At 39.4% G+C, this 17,305-nt stretch overlaps 1 protein-coding gene across 4 annotated transcripts in view; it reads left to right on the forward strand.

Moving 5' to 3' along the window:
* The window catches only part of SGTB (small glutamine rich tetratricopeptide repeat co-chaperone beta), a 60,520-nt gene that overhangs the window by 26,730 nt on the left and 16,485 nt on the right, over positions 1-17,305 (forward strand). For all 4 annotated transcript variants that reach the window (XM_007973948.3, XM_007973947.3, XM_007973946.3 and 1 more), the window contains one exon: positions 13,056-13,160. In XM_007973948.3, coding sequence (XP_007972139.1) covers positions 13,056-13,160 — 105 coding nt within the window. The remainder of the gene's footprint in view (positions 1-13,055; positions 13,161-17,305) is intronic.

Consider the following 17,305-nt stretch of genomic DNA (forward strand, 5'->3'; position numbering starts at 1 on the left):
TTAGATTCATTTCCTCTAGAGTTTCATATGAAAGAAGTCATACATATTTTTTGTGCAAAACTTTATTTGCTCAGCATAATGGTTTTGAGATTCAACCATGTCGTGGCATGTATTAGTTCATTCTTTTTTATTGATCAATAATATTCTATGGTTTGAATATATCAGTTTGCTTAGCTATTTTCCTATCTATGGCCACCTGGGCTGCTTCTAGTTAAAACAATTTTTAAAAAATGTTGTCCAGATTTTATAGTTATTATTTGTGGGAGGTCGTATCCTTAAGAAGTTTAGTTGGCCTCACTAGAGAACTTCATTTTCTTCTTCACACACATAAAAATTCCTTTATTAATCATCAGTGTAGCTCTCCAAAATAGAAAATCCAAATAATTTGTAGAGAATGAATCCTCTTAGCTATGGTTTGATGGTTAAGTTTTATTATGTATAATCAGATTAATTTATATAATGTTTTAATGTTTTAGCATATGCAGTCTTGAAATAAATACTTAAGAGTGTCATGAAATGTAACCAGATACAAATATGATCACAAAATTTCTTATTTGTAGAGCACAATAAGCCATATACTTTTAGGTATAAATATGGAAAATGTGAGCCTACAAAGTTTATTTTTGATGAGAATAGTCTTATATCCACCAGTGCTGTATTAGAAGAAATTCTTGGCAATACCTGTGCTTGCTTTTTATTTAATTTTCGTAAAACTGAAATCAATAATTATGCTTCTCCTTTGAACTTAAATCATATCTTTTTCCCTGAAAAGTGCAGTAAAAGAGCATGCTATTTAATATTAAATAATCAGAAAAGTTTCTTTATTTAATATAAGTACTAAACAAAGCTTTAGGATCACTTTGGTTTTTTTGAGACTCTAGTAACTATAAATATCTCAATAGCCTGTAATCTTGCCAACTATCTGCCATTTTTCTTTGCCAACTGGCTGCAAATTGGAAGCTCAGAATAGCCAATCTAAATCTTCATTTTAAATTCATTTTCACAATTTTATTACCAATCAAAATATTTTTTACATACTCAACTCACTAGGATGAACTAATGTTTACTTTTTATAGAACTGACTTTTTAATTTGTTAGAAAATGATCATCGGGCACATTTCTTAAGCATGACTCTTTCTTTTCTAGTACTTGTCTTCTATTTTGGCCTTTTAGGATCCTATGATGCTTTAGGCTCCACTGTGATAAAAGGAAAACCTGAATCCTTCCTTGTAAACATATCATGTAGTTTTGCTTTTTGAATATACTTCTAGCACTTGACACAATGTGTAACATTTATGTAGGTTTGTCATATGTTTTATCATATGCTTATCATATTTTCTGCCTTATATGCATATTTGTTTTATTTCTTCAGGTGAAGGGCAGAGAATGGCACTTGTATCTATTTGTATCCCCTATAGCACCTTATACTGTGTTTTGTAGGAATTCAGCCAATTTTTGTACTATGAAGTGTATAAAAGATACTGAAGCAAGCAGCCATTCACATTAACCCTTGTATACATAAAATAACAAATGATTGAGTATAGGTCTAAAACACCACCAAACTCTCCATAATATGAAATGAACAACAGTTTTGGATGTCTTCTGTCTCTACACAAACACGATGTTCTCATTTCTTTTGTACTTCAGTGCTGAGTACTTTACCCATAGTAAGCTCATGCTTCAGGGGTGGATAGATGGTTGAATGGCTTAAGGCAATAAAAGACAGGAGAGAGAGATGGAGCATGATGGAGGGAATTTGGAAGGCCTCTCAGGTGATGGAGAACTGGAGTCAGATTTGAAGGACTGATAGAACTTGGATAGGCAGAGGAGAGGGGAAGGCATTTCAGATTGGAGAGCTTAGTATAAAAGGCACAATCAAGAAGCATCAGGCCATTGTAATAAGAAATGCTAGTGACAGCACGTAGCCATGTGAACCCTGAAAAAGTTGGGAACAGAAGCCTCATTATTTCGCATTTTGTTTCCTCCTCTGTGAGCAGCATGTGGTCAGTCAATTCACTGGGATTTGAGCTTGTCGTTGAATCTCAGTTCTGCACTTACTAGCTACATGACCTTGGGCAGTCACTGTATCTTTTTAAGCCTCAGTTTCCTCACTTGTAAAATAAGGATATTATCTACTTCAAAGGGTACTTGTGAGGAGTGATAATATGTACAAAGTTCCCAGCATAGTCCTAGATTTGCAACATTTGTTTCTTTTTTTTTTTTTTTTTTTTTTTTTTTTGAGACGGAGTCTTGCTGTGTTGCCCAGGCTGGAGTGCAGTGGCGGGATCTCGGCTCACTGCAAGCTCCGCCTCCCGGGTTCACGCCATTCTCCTGCCTCAGCCTCCCGAGTAGCTGGGACTACAGGCGCCCGCTACCTTGCCCGGCTAGTTTTTTTGTAATTTTTTAGTAGAGATGGGGTTTCACCGTGTTAGCCAGGATGGTCTCGATCTCCTGACCTCATGATCCGCCCATCTCGGCCTCCCAAAGTGCTGGGATTACAGGCTTGAGCCACCGCGCCCGGCCTGTTTCTTTCAAAAACAAGATAAGGCTTCTTTAGTTGTAGGAATAGATTTTTTGCCATGATTTATTTATGCATGATGTGAGAAATGTGAAGTAGCTTGATTTTTTTCTGCCTTTCTATAAAAATAGAACATAAATCATAGTCATGCTTTTGTTTCTAATAAGGCAAAGAAAGCAAGAGTGCCTGAAAACACGTGACTCTGACTGTGCTGTTCCACTGAAATGTCATTAGTTATGCCCTGATAACCAGACCACAGAGGCAGAGAGCACAGACCACATTGTTATTCAGTTCAGACATTGGCATGTTTCACTTCATCTTCCAGAAGATTCAAATATAGCCTGTCTTCTCTTTCCTTTCCTGGCCTCTGAGGCTCAGACGCCTCTCCTGTTCCTTTTGTGAGCTGCACAAATCTGCTTTCACCCTAACTTGCAGTTTGTGATCCAAAGCTGTTAAGATTGAAACACAGTCCCCCTCCTTCCTTACACCCACTCTTCTCTCTGAGTCTGATCCTCCCTGCTTATTTCTTATCTTATCGTCAGAATCTGAAGCTAGATTTCAGGGTGTCTTTCTGTTTCCATTCTCCATACACCTCCCAAATAGCTAATTTATTTCCTGCTCCCTTGTCCAGGTTCTTAACTGGTTTAACTAGTGCAATAGGGACATGAAAATGGCTTTCCATTTCTACTTGCATTCCCCACTCCTGTCTTCTGCCAAAACGTTTTTTTCTAAGATGTGAAATTGATCATCTAATGCTTGCTTTCTGTTCAGTAGTTCCAAAATACCTACAGGATCCAATTTAAGCTCCTCAACGTGACGCATAAGATCTTTTCTAATCTAGGCTCTTTCTTTTCTCTTAACTTTATTATCTTCACTTTTCCTCCTACCCTTTTCCTCTTCTCTCTACTACCTGTGCACACGTACTATGAAACTTACTGATTTCTTAAAAATACCATGTTGGGACATCTCTCCATGCTTTGTATGTGCTTCCCCCTGTGCCTAGAATATTTCCTACCTTATCTAATTGGTCAACTGCTAGTCATCCTTCAAAACCCATTAGGCTTTGGGAGGCCGAGGTGGGTGGATCACCTGAGGTCAGGAGTTCGAGGCTAGCCTGGCCAGCATGGTGAAACCCCTGTCTCCACTAAAAATACAAAAAATTAGCTGGGTGTGGTGGTGCGTGTCTGTAATCCCAGCTACTCTAGAGGCTGAGGTAGGAGAATTGCTTGAATCTGGGAGGTGGAGGTTGCAGTGAGCCGGTGGCGCCACTGCACTCCTGCCTGAGCCACAAGAGCGAAACTCCATCTCAGAAAACAAAAAAGCAAAAAAAACCCTGTTAGGTGTTGCTTCTTTTGGGAGGACTTTCTTATTATCTTTTCTTTTTTTTCCCCTCTGTCACCCAGGCTGGAGTGCAGTGGCATGATCTCAACTCACTGCACCCTCTGCCTCCCAGGTTCAAGCAGTTTTCCTGCCTCAGCCTCCTCAGTAGCTGGGACTACAGGCGCCCACCACTACGCTCGACTAATTTTTTGGTATTTTTAGTAGAGACGGGGTTTCACTATGTTGGCCAGGCTGGTCTCAGACTCCTGACCTCAGGTGATCCACCCGCCTCGGTCTCCCAAAGTGCTGGGATTACAGGTGGGAGCCACTGCATCCGGGCTTCTTAGTATCTTTTCCTCCCAACCTCCTGACCATGCCCCTATGCCCTTCCCCTCCACGTCCAGTGGAGTGGTGCTGTCCAATATGGTAGCTCCCAACCACATGTGGTGATTTCAATATAAATTAATTAAAATGTAATACAATTAAAAATTGTATTAGCAATTCCTCAGTTGCATTAGCATATTTCAAATGCTCATTACTCACAGGTGGCTAGGTGCTACTGTATTGGATAGTACAGAAACAGAACTTTTCTATTGCAGAAAGTTCTGTTAGACAGCTTGGCATAGGGTTAGCCACACCTTTCTCTGTGTTGCCTCTTCCTTTTATACTTCCAGTTTTGCATTTATTATAGTATTTGTTTATTTGCATATCTGTTTCCCTATTAGACTAGGAAAGGTTGAAGGGCAGGGAGATATTCTCTTCATCTCTGTATAGTGGTTTCGAGTTCAGTGTCTAGCATATTATAGGTATTCCACAAACATCAGCTGAATTGGTTCAGTGAATTTTAGAAGGGAAAGTTGTCTCTACCTGATGACTTCTAATGATGAAACAGTGATATGGCAGTGTGTATATGTGTCTATTTTCTCAAAAAAACAAATTTAAACCTATTTAAAGTTATTGAGAGAGAATAGTATGATGAACATATCTCTCTATATGTATGTTCATCATAGAATCAATGGTAGTTAACATTTTGCCATGTTTACTTCCTCACTCTTTCCCTCCCTCCCTCCCTCCCTTCTTTCCTTCCTTCCTTTCTTCCCTTTCTCCTTCCTTCCCTTTCTTCCTTCCTTCCTTCCTTCCCTCCCTCTCTCCTTCCTTCCTTCCCTTCCTTCCTCCTTCCCTCCCTTTCTTTTTCTCCTTTCTTCCTTCCCTCCCTCCCTCCTTCCCTCTTTCCTTCCTTCCTTCCTTCCTTCCTTCCTTCCTTCCTTCCTTCCTTCCTTCCTTCCTTCCTTCACCCTTCCCTTCCCTCCCCTCCCCTGCCTTCCCCTCTCTTTCCTCCCTCCCTCCCTCCCTCCCTCCCTCTCTCTCTCTCTCTCTCTCTCTCTCTTTCTTTCTTTCTTTCTTTCTTTCTTTCTTTCTTTCTTTCTTTCTTTCTTTCTTTCTTTCTTTCTTTCTTTCTTTCTTTCTTTTCTTTCTCTCTTTCTGTCTTATCTTTCTCCTTCCTTCCTTCCTTCCTTTCTTCCTTCTCTCTCTCTCTTTCTCTCTCTCTCTTTTCCTTCCTTCCTTCCTTTCTTCCTTCCTTCCTTTCTTCCTTCCTTCCTTCATCCCTCCCTCCTTCCCTTCCTGTCCCATCCCATCCTTCTCTCACTCTCTCACCCAGCCTGTAGTGCAATGGCATGATCTCAGCTCACTGCAACCTCTGCCTCCCAGGTTCAAGCAAGTCTTGTGCGTCAGTCTCCTGAGTAGCGGGGACCACAGGACACCCAGCTAATTTTTGTATTTTTAGAGTTGATAGGATTTCACTATGTTGGCCAGGCTTTCTCAAACTCCTGGCCTCAAGTGATTCACCCACCTTGGCCTCCCAAAGTGTTGGGATTACAGGCATGAGCCACTGCACCTGGCCTCTCTTTGTCTTTCTTTTGGGGTATATGGAGGGGTGTGTATAAGCCTATATACAAATATATAAAATTTTCTTTCTCATTCCAAATACTTCAACTGTATCTCCCAAGAACAGGGATATACTTCATATATTTATCATACCATTTACATGTAAGAAAATTAGTATTAATACTGAAATCTTTCATTTGTCCCCAAAATATCTTTTATAGCTATGTTTTTAATCCAGAATCCAACTCAGTTTCTTGCATTGTATTTTGTTATGCCACTTTAGTCTCTTTTAATCTAAAAAGTATCCCTGACTTTTTTGATTGATTGTTTTTCATGACATAAACATTTTTGAAGAGTTCAGGCCAATTGTCTTACAGAATGAGCCGTATTCTGGATTTATGTAGTGCTTCTTCATGATTTAAATTTAAGTTAAATTTTGTTATAAAGCCTACAAAAATAATTATGTGTACCACTTATTGCATTATGTTAGGAGGCACATATTTTCAGACTGTCCCATTACTGGTGACTCTAAGTTTGATATCTTACGGTGACGACCATCAGATCTATTATTCCTTTTGTAATTTATAAGTAATCTGTAGGGTTTGGTGATATGAATAAAAAATTATTTCCTAACAAACTTTTATTAAATGTTTTATCATCTATTCATGATCTTTCTCCTTATCATTAATACCATATCATTAATACGTTGATAGTTGCAAAATGATTTTTCTAATTTTATCATTTCCTTGATATATATTTCCTCACATATTTCTATAAAGAAGAGCTTTCCTCTCTTGCTTTTTCAGCTTTCTCCCTCTTCCTCACTGCAGCTTTTTTGAGTGTCATTTGAATATTCATTTGGACTCATTAATTTTTTAAAAAGTCACTATTCAATATGTTATAATGAGTTATTTTTGATTCTTAAATTATCCCACATTTGGCTAATGAGAGTACCTTTAAACTGGTCGGTGTATCCTTTTATGTAACTTCATTTTTAAAAAACACTTTCTTAGCCAGGCACAGTGGCTCATCACCTGTAATCCCAGCACTTTGAGAGGCCGAGGCCAGCGGATCACTTGAGGTCAGGAGTTTGAGACCAGCCTGATCAACATGGTGAAACAACCGTCTCTACTAAAAATACAAAAAATAGCTGGGCGTGGCACTGCACTCCAGCCTGGGAGACAGAGCAAGACTATCTCAAAAACAAACAAACAAACAAACAAACAAACAAACACCAAAAACCAAAAAACCAACCACTTTCTTGCTTTCTGAGACAGTAAGACATTCCAGATTTGCTTTGTACTTTCCCTGTTGTAGCCCTGAGCTCAACTATTTCTCCAAGGAAGCTCTGACCTTTTCAGTGGAGGATGGTATTTAGAAACCAAGATGGAGTTGCAGGACATGATCATTGCTACTAAGGTCTTATTGCTTCTAGGTCTTTTCAGTGGACGGAGCTAGGAAACTGATTTTTTGAAAAGTTATCAGTTTATACAGATGCCTTCCATTCACATTCTAGCATCACAGAATTCTCCCTCATCTTCCTCCATTTTATATTTTTATCTTCCTTCTCCCAGGGTGAAAACCCTTCTTCCACCACCACCAGTAGCTTTACTCATTCGCTGTGTCTTTCAGTATCCTTCAGTTGGTCTTATAAGCTAATATTACACCACTAGCAGGCCTGGTATGTAAACTTTAGGATTTCTTTGCAGTTTTTCTTTTGTCTTTGAATGCATCTCAGTAATCATATATCCTCAGAATACTGTGCTCAAAAATGATTTGAATTGTTTTTGATATGCAATTAGGATCAATTGTTTCTGTTTTATTTAGTTTGAAGGTTTGCTTTTTCATCTTTTTGAAGTCTTACTCCCATTTCTATCCCATCTACCCCATTCTCACCCATCCCCAATAGGATGAGAGGGAGACTTCTAAGGTAGGTTTAACTTCTGAACCTTGTAAGTTTTTTACATAAAATTAAATTTGAAAGGGTGATTAGTAAAAATAATGCCTCTCTGTATCCTTAATGATCTGATTTGCCTTGTGTTTAATATTTAATATTAAATTAATATTGATATTTAATATTAATGTTCTACGTCAGCTTTCTTTTTTGTTGTTTCAGTTCTCCTTTTTGTCTTTTTCTGTCCTTTTAACTTCAACCTGTGTATGATTATGTTTTAAGGGATATATTTTGTATCCAAGTTGAGAATCTGAGTTTTGTCTGATAAATTTGAATTGTTTTCTGCTACCTTTTTTTTGCGGGGTGGGGAGGACAGACTCTTGCTTTGTCACTCAGGCTAAAGTACAATGGCATAAACGTGGCTCACTGCAGCCTCAACTTCCTGGGCTCAAGTGATCCTCCTGTCTCAGTCTCCGGAGTAGCTGAGACTACAGGTGTACACTGCTACAACTGGGTAATTTTTAAATTTTTCGTAGACACAGGGTCTGACTGTGTTGTCCAAGGTGGTCTCAAACTCCTGGACTCAGGTGATCCTCTTGGCCTTGGCCTCCCACAGTGTTGGGATGACAGGCATGAGCCACCGTACCCGGCTCTTTTTAAGCATCCTCTTTCTTGGCTGCTTCTTTCCTCCCCTACTTCTCTCCCTTCTATTGTTTTGATTTTTTTTCTTTCTTTCGAATTATTTGCAAGTTACACATCCTATAGCTCTTCTTCTAATGGTTATTCTTGTCCTGCTGTTACTTTGTAGTGAGTATTAAGTCGGAGAAACTCATACACTTTTTCACATGAACTACCAAAACTGGTTTGTTGAACCCTATACTTTCACGTCTTAATTTTTTTAAACTGAAGCAAAGGGCTATGTGTTTATTTTTAAATAAATATTAACATTTTTATAATTAGTCTGAGAAGTAAGGGACTCAGTCATGCTATATGAAGAAAGATTGACAGAAAACTAGACCTAGAAAACGAGCCCTAAAACCACATTTTCTCTGTAGTCTGCCAGACTTCTCCTCACCCTCCATGGCCCCACTAGAATCTAAGTGCTATTAAGGACAGGAATATTATTTTGCTTATTGCTGTATCCATTATTCTTAGAAAAGTGTGCATTCTCTGGCCCTCAGTAGATATATTAGTTGAATTAATTAAGTAGAAATATTTAGAGAAGAACAAATGGAGTAGTGTAGCTTTACTCCTTCGCTGTATCTTTCAGTATCCTTCAGTTGGTATTATAAACCAATTATAATGGTTTATAATTATGAGGGCAGGAGACATTATGGAAACTTTGAGTTGAAAGATTTGCATATCAAACAATAATTATACTTGTGTTGTATTGTTCCTGGTCATTTTAGAAGAGTTTTTTTTGGTAGATGTGATATAGCAAGTGTTAACAGATCACATAAATGGTCCTTGATTGCTCTGCAATTCTGTGCAAAGTAGATGGAATAGTTGTCATCCTTAATTTACAGCCAGATTTAGGTACACAGATAAGTGTTTTTACTTTAGATTTGCTAGATAATCTTAATATATGGTAATATGTGTACCTGTAGAATGACTGGTATTTTGGGAAGGCATGAATATGCATTTATTAAAGATAAATTTTAACTAAACAAATAAATACAATTAAAAGGCTGGGCATGATGGCTCACGCCTGTAATCCCAGCACTTTGGGAGGCTGAGGCAGGCGGATCACAAGGTCAGGAGATTGAAACCATGCTGGCTAACATGTTGGAACCCCGTCTCTACTAAAAATACAAAAAACTAGCTGGTCATGGTGGTGGGCACCTGTAATCCTAGCTACTCGGGAGGCTGAGGCAGGAGAATGGTGTGAACCCGGGAGGCGGAGCTTGCAGTGAGCCGAGATTTCGCCACTGCACTCCAGCCTGGGCAACAGAGCCAGACTCCGCCTCAAAAAAAAAAGAAAAGAAAAGAAAAGAAATACAATTAAAAATAGTTAACATTAAATCCTGAATGTAGCCATATATTAACCACTTAAAATACAATCCGTATGGTATTATTGTTCTCTTTAAAAACTTTTGCTATGTAACATTACAGATGCTCAGAGTATGCTAAGTCCTATGTATTATGTATAGAGGAGTCGTTTTCTGATTATATTTTAAAAATTGCTAATCAGATATCTAAAGGCAAGTATTGCCTTTCACTTTCCTGAAGGTGTTTAGCAAGTGTTTAGGAACAGATTTGTTGTTTTTTCAAAACCACGTAGTTCTTTCTCTGCATTCCCTTTTCAAAACTTTCTCTTTCCATCCTCCCATGAGCCCTTTTACCCTTCTTGCATGTTTCTGTGCATATGTGCAGACACATACACTGATTAGAAAGTGCGACTCTTGACAGAAAAGAGATGAGATTGAGGCATTTGCTGTTCTATAAAACCACCGTTCGCAGATGTCCAGAATCAGATATCAGTGATAGATCAAACACTAGGCCTGTGAATTTGCAGATAGTATTGCCTTGCCTATGGAGTTAGATATAAGACCTGGACTTAGTATATATCTCATGCTCCGTTTCTGGACAAGTTTTTCTTTCTTCCGGTGGCTCTGCTTATTATATATAATAAAATTATTTTAAAAATCTGTCTCAAAGCTTAGCCCATTAACTCCTTTTCTCTCAATAAATGTTAATTCTTAGATGAAATTTGGTTTAGCCATTTTGTAATCCCAGATTCAACTTCCTGGCCTGGCACGGTGGCTCACGCCTGTAATCACAGCACTTGGGGAGGCCGAGGTGCGCGGATCACTTGAGGTCAGGAGTTCAAGATCAGCCTGGCCAACAGGGCGAAACCCTGTCTGTACTAAAAATACAAAAATTAGCAGGGCATGGTGGCACACACCTGTAATCTCAGCTACTTGGGGGTTTGAGGTAGGAGAATCGCTTGAACCTGAGAGAGAGAGGTTGCAGTGAGCCGAGATTGTGCCACTGCCCTCCAGCCTGGGCGACAAAGCAAGACTCTGTCTCAAAAAAACAAACACAACAACAATAACAAAAAACCTCCTGAGTTGGTAGGATTCCATTGTCATTCAGTTAATTGCTTGCATTACTTCACTCTCTGAAATGTTCTCCTTCAAGCAACCAGGCAGAATAGACAAGAACATTTGAGGCCTCTGAGGGACCTTCCCGGCTTTATGGATTAAAATCACATGTGGACAAGAGCTTTCTATAGTGGTAGAAAAAGGAGCTTGCTCTGAGGCAATGTCTCATTCCTATTGTTACTGTGACACAAAGTTTTTGTCTTGAAAGTACTGTGGCTTAGAAGGCCAAATTGGGCATAAATACGAGTTTTCTTGAAATCTCCTTTTTGGGAGTATTTATCTATGTGTCACCCATTGAAGTATATAAACTTTGCAAGGTTGGTCTCTTAACATTTTCTCTGAGTTAAGCTACTCTAAAAGAAAGATCTGTACTAGTCTGGAAGGTTGTGCTCCATACACAGTGTAACTTTAATGAATGCTTATTGACCTGGAATCCTTACATTGGATGGGAAAAAGTCAGTGATCCAGACTCACATGTTGTTAATCTGCTTTGTGGAAGCTAGGCTATGATGGGAATTTCTCAGCATCTTCCTGTTAATCAGAGCTAAAGTCCTATTTTTTCTCCTTTTCTTCCCACTAAATGTGCTTAATTAGAACTAAACTCCTATTTCTTCTCCTTTTCTTCTCACTAAACATGCTTAATTTTAGTGAAATTTTAGTAGGTTTATATTCCCAGGTTCAACTTCCAGAATTGGCAGTATTTTTTTTTAGCTTCTTCTATCCAGGATTGGTTTTACATAACACATTCTGTTCGTCGATACCTAGCAAATAATTGATTTATTACTATGTACAGCTAGTATTTGTAGAGTATAATAATAAGCTGGATGTGATATAAAAGTAGTATTAGATAACCCTAATCTATAGTTTGATTGATAGGAGGAGATTAGAACATACTTAAGAATATTGAGGATCAGCAAGGATCCTCACTGATACTTGGAGATAGGTGGTGTTCTAATCAGCTTTATTGTTTTCATGTGTGCTTGTTCGATTCCCGCTAGGTCCTTGAAAGATGTGACCTTTGACTAATTTCAAGGAAGAGAGATGGTTTACTGGGTGGTTAAACAAAAAGATTGTTTTTAAGGACAATTAAAACAACTAACATGGGGGCCGGGTGCGGTGACTAACGCCTGTAATCCTAGCTCTTAGGGAGGCAGAGGCAGGAGGATAGCTTGAGCCCAGGAGTTCAAGACCTGCCTGGGCAGGATAACAAGACTCTGTTCTCCACAAAAAGGAAAAAAACAAAACAAAACAAAACAAAACAAAAAAAACAAATATGGGTAAAGAGAGAAGAATAAAGGTAGCAAAAACAAGAGTAGTGCTTCTGAGATTGCAATGGGAGAGGAACATGAGGTCAGAGACCTTGGGTTAGCATGAGACTTTTGTCTGTAGACTGAGGAACATGAAGCAGCCTAAGTTCATTTCTGGACTTGCAAGCAAAATTTTCAGAAAGTGCTTCTTTACCTTAATTAACAGAAAGGGTACCAGGTCTTGGAGTTACAGTGGTAGAGGCAGAGGTGCTGTGCAGCATAGCATTCTCCTTTGTAGTTGTGAGAAATCGAAGAAGTGGTCACCATACCTTGGCCCTCCTTGGTCCAAGAAACTTCTATTTCTTGGTTTCTGGCACCCCACTTTGACTTCTGAGCATCCATCTTAGTGCTTCTCTTCTCCTTTCCTGTTTCTCCTCTGAGCTGTTTCTTCCTATTTGGAAACGTTATTGAGGAGAGGTCACAATTGTAGGGATTTTGATCTAGGCAAGTGTTCTTTTTCCAAAGTTGGCTCTTCAACCTTTTGATGAGGGACAAGATCATGAGAACTTCTAGGAGACTGAAAGAAATAAAATCTAGTTGGCCTTAGAAATGAATGAATGAGAGAAAGTGCCAGGGGACTGGGATATCACTTTTACTTGTACTTTAACCCTACTGTTAAAGTCATAATAGCACAACCCTCTGTGTAGCCATTCACAGCAATCACTCACTCTTTGTGCCTCCATAGTAGCCCAGATGTCCTAGCTTTTTCACTTTTCTGTTTGGACAAACTAGAAAGGGTATAAATAGGTAGACCAGTTGTATGACTTGCATATTTCTCCTTTCTATAGCAAAGCAAACAGTGAAAGGCAGCCTGCATACTTTTTTCTGCACAGAAGTTTCTGAGCTTTTTTGTTTTGTTTTGTTTTCATTTTATTACATAATTATCTTAGACAGTTTGACTTAGAAATTTAGTGGGAATGATCTACAAATTGGAACAAGAAAAAGGTAGTGTTATTAGTACCTGAAAAATCTAAATTAGTGCCTTGAAAACTGCCTTTAATAAAATTCTCTTTTCTTTCTCTTAGGGCTGCTGCTCAGAGCAAATTAGGTCACTATACAGATGCGATAAAGGATTGTGAAAAAGCAATAGCAATTGATTCAAAGTACAGTAAGGCCTATGGGAGAATGGGGTAAGTTCTGGGAGAATGTTCCAAGTAGTACCATATAGCATCAGGTATGCTGTCCTTAATGGCTTGGTTTTGAATTTCCTGCTTAATATTGTACCCTCTGAACTAAGAAGAAGATAAATAAAACATAAGGGAGGAAATGACTACAATTTCTGTGACTTGGAAGTGAGATGATTGATGACTGATTTGATTGTTGGAGAAAAATTATATAATCGTACTTAGTCGACTAATTTGTCCATGACCACAAATCTCAGATGAGCACTCAATATTGCAGACAGTTCTATTCTATTTCCTTCTATAGTCACCTTTCCACACTCTGATGTGACTCTTTCATACCTCTTCCTCTCCCTTCAAATTTCCACTACTCCCTCTATGATGACTCTCAACTGACACAATTGCCTTACACTTAATTGAGAAGAAAATGATTTGAAGAAAAACAACTCATTTTCCTACTTGCTAATCCATCAGTCTACCTACATTTGTATCTACACAGAATGCCTTTTTTTTTCTTGTTAAAATGGAAGCATTCTGGCTGAGCGTGGTGACTCATGCCTGTAATCCTAGCACTTTGGAAGGCCAAGGCAGGCAGATCACCTGAGGTCAGGAGTTCAAGACCAGCCTGGCCAACATGGTGAAACCCCGTCTCTACTAAGAATGCAAAAATTAGCCAGGCATGGTGGTGAGCACCTGCAGTCCCAGCTATTCGGGAGGCTGAGGCAGGAGAATCACTTGAACCTGGGAGGCAGAGGTTGCAGTGAGCTGAGATAGAGCCACTGCATTCCAGTCTGGGTGACAGATTGAGACTCTGTCTCAAAAAAAAGAAAAAAAAGGCGCATTCTTACTTAAGACCATTGCTTCCACTCTTGCTTTAAGATCTCATCCCCTTGTACCTTCTCCACAACTTTGCAACTATTACAACCCCCTTCATTTTCTACAACATTAGTTCTTCCATCTCTAATAGATGATAATGCCTGGCATGTGATAAGTTCGTAAAAAATCATTCACTGAGCCAGGTGCGGTGGCTCACACCTGTAATCCCAGCACTTTGGGAGGCCAAGGTGGGAGAAATGCTTGAACCCCATCTCTATAAAATATAAAAATTATCCAGGAGTGGTGGTGTACACCTGTAGTCCTAGCTACTTGGGAGGCTGAGGTGGGAGGATTACTTGAGTCCGGGAAGTCGGGGCTGCAGTGAGCTGTGATCATGTCACTGCATTCCAGCCTGGGTGACAGAGTGAGACCCTGTCTCAAAAAAAAAAAAAAATCATTAGTTGGACCCATCCCTTTGCCCAGTGTTCCCCTCCAGCCACCATCCCACTTCTCAATTCCTCGTTCTATGACCCTGATGGTTATCTGTACTTGCTGTTTTATCTTTGTCATCTCTTATTCCCTCTTCAGCTCACTCCAGTAGGACTTCTGTTCTGTGTCACTTTGGTGCTTAATTTTATTTGTCAACTTGATTGGGCAAAGATGCCCAGATAGCTGGTAAAATATTATTTCTGGGTGTGTCTGTGAGTGTGTTTCCAGAAGAGATTAGCATTTTTTTCTTTTTTTTTTTTGAAATGGAGTCTCACTCTGTCACCCAGGCTGGAGTGCAGTGGTGCAGTCCTGGCTCACTGCAACCTCCACCTCCCGGGTTCAAGCGATTCTCCTGCCTTCCGAGTAGCTGGGACTACAGGTGTGAGCCACCATGCCCTGCTAATTTTTGTATGAGATTAGCATTTGAATCGGTAGACTGAGTAAAGAAGATCACCTACACCAACATGGGTAAGCATCAACCATTCCTTTGAGGGCCCAAATAGAACAAAAAAATAGAGGAAGGGCAAATTTGCTGTCTCTGCTTGAGCTGGAGCATCCATCTTCTCCTGCTCTTGGACCTCAGCATTCCTCATTCTTAAGCCGTTGGACTTGGACCTGACTTACACTATCAGTTGTCCTGGTTCTGAAGTCTTTGGGTTTGGACTGGAATTACATCACTAATTTTACTGGGTCTCCAGCTTGCAGACAGCAGATGGTAGGACTTCTCAACCTCCATAATTGTGTGAGCCAGTCCATCACAAGAAATCTCTTCATATTTCTATGTGTGTGTGTGTATATATATATACACACACACACTATTGGTTCCCTGTCTCTTGAGAACCCTGAGTAATACAATCAGTCTACTGAGATAACTCTATTCAAGGTTACCAGTTGTCTTTATTTTGCCTAGGCCAGTGTTCAGCTCTGTATCCTCACCATACACCGTCTTTTAGTATTTGGTGCAGTTAACTTATTCATTTATTTTTTCATAAGCCAACTTATTCATTTATTTATTGATTCATTTATTTAGAGATGGAGTTTCGCTCTTGTTGTCCAGGGTGGAGTGCAGTGGCGCAATCTTGGCTCACTGCTACCTCCTCCTCTTGGGTTCAAGTGATTCTTCTGCCTCAGCCTCCTGAATATCTGGGATTGTAGGCACCCACCACCACACCTGGCTAGTTTTTGTATTTTTAGTAGAGATGGGGTTTCACCATGTTGGCCAGGATGGTCACGAACTCCTGACCTCAGGTGATCCACCCACCTCTGCCTCCCAAAGTGCTGGGATTACAGGCGTGAGCCACCATGCCCGGCCGCTATTAACTTATTGTCAAAATACATTACTCTCTAGGATCCTGATGCCACACTTGCCCTGTTTCCCCTTCCACATTAATGGATGCTCTTTTCCAGTCTCCCTTGCTTGTCCTTCCTCTCTACCGTCTCTAAACAATGCTGTATTTTAGGGTTGCATCCTCTGCTGCTGCTGTTTCTCTGTCTATTCTCTCTGCTCAGCTTATCCTGTTCCATGCTTTTAAAATTCATATACAGTTGATACTCATTATTTGCAGATTCTGTATTTATGAATTTGCCTACTTGCTAATTGATTTGTAATCTCCAAATCAATATTTACACTGCTTCTGTGGTCATTCATGGCATGCACAATTAGTGAAAATGTGTCTTCTGATGTTCCCGATCTCAGCTGAGGGTGAATAAGGTGCTGCTCTACCTTTTTGTTTCAGCTCTCATGCTGAAATAGTCTATTTAGTGCTACGTTTTTGGGGTTTTTTTGTGCCTTTTATTTTTGATTTAGCTGTTTACAGTGGCCCCCAAGTATAGCCTGAAGTGTTATCTAGTGTTCCTAAGTGCAAGAGGATTGTAATGTGCCTTATGGAGAAAATACGTTTATGAGACAAGCTTCATTCAGGCATGAGTTAGTGCCATTGGCTATGAGTTCAATGCTAATGAATAAAAAATATACATTAAATAAAGTTTCTTTAATCAGAAACACACATAAAAACAAGATTATATATTGATCAGTTGATGAAAATATGACTATTTACATATTTGCAGGAACCTAACTCTGTATTTTCCCTAGGAACAATTGTTCAGTTATTTGCTAATTCATTGTTCGTGGTGACTATAGAACAGGACTACTGTGAATAAGAATCAACTATATATATTATTGAATCTAAGTTATATTGTTTGAACTCCATACTCATATATTCAACTACTTTTCAACTCTCTGATTGGATGCTTAATAGGTATTTTAAACTTAACATGTCCCAGACAGAACTCATGTTCCCTTCCAAAATCTTTGCAATCGCAATACATTGTACAATTATTTATCTCTCCCATGCACAGGTCAAAAGCCTGAGTCATCCTTCATTGTTATTACACCTGACATAAGTACTGATACTCTATCAGCAAGTCCTGTCAATTTTAGTTTCCATATATATCTTGAATCCAAGTGTTGATCGCTATCTTGCATATAGCCCTAGTCCAAACTACATCTCTTACCTAAGCTACTGCAATAGCTTCCTAACTGATCTCTCTGCCTCCTTTCTACACTTCTGCCCATGTAGATCCTCTACATAGAAGCCAGAGTGAGCTTTCAAAAGCACAAATTATATCATGTGACTCCATTGCAACCAGAATAAAGTTCAAACTCCAAGCAATGGACCTGTATCATCTGGCACCCAACTGTTCTCTGACATCATCTCTCTGTGCTTTCTTTTCTGTGTTCCCTCCTCATCAGCCCTTGTCCTGTACCTTAAGAATACCAAGCTTGCATCTTTCTCAGGACCTTTCTGTTGACTGCTGTTTCCACTATAATGCTCCTCCCATATTTTCAT

This window comes from Chlorocebus sabaeus, chromosome 4 (genome assembly GCF_047675955.1).
Source record: "Chlorocebus sabaeus isolate Y175 chromosome 4, mChlSab1.0.hap1, whole genome shotgun sequence".
Classification (NCBI taxonomy): Eukaryota; Metazoa; Chordata; class Mammalia; order Primates; family Cercopithecidae; genus Chlorocebus; species Chlorocebus sabaeus.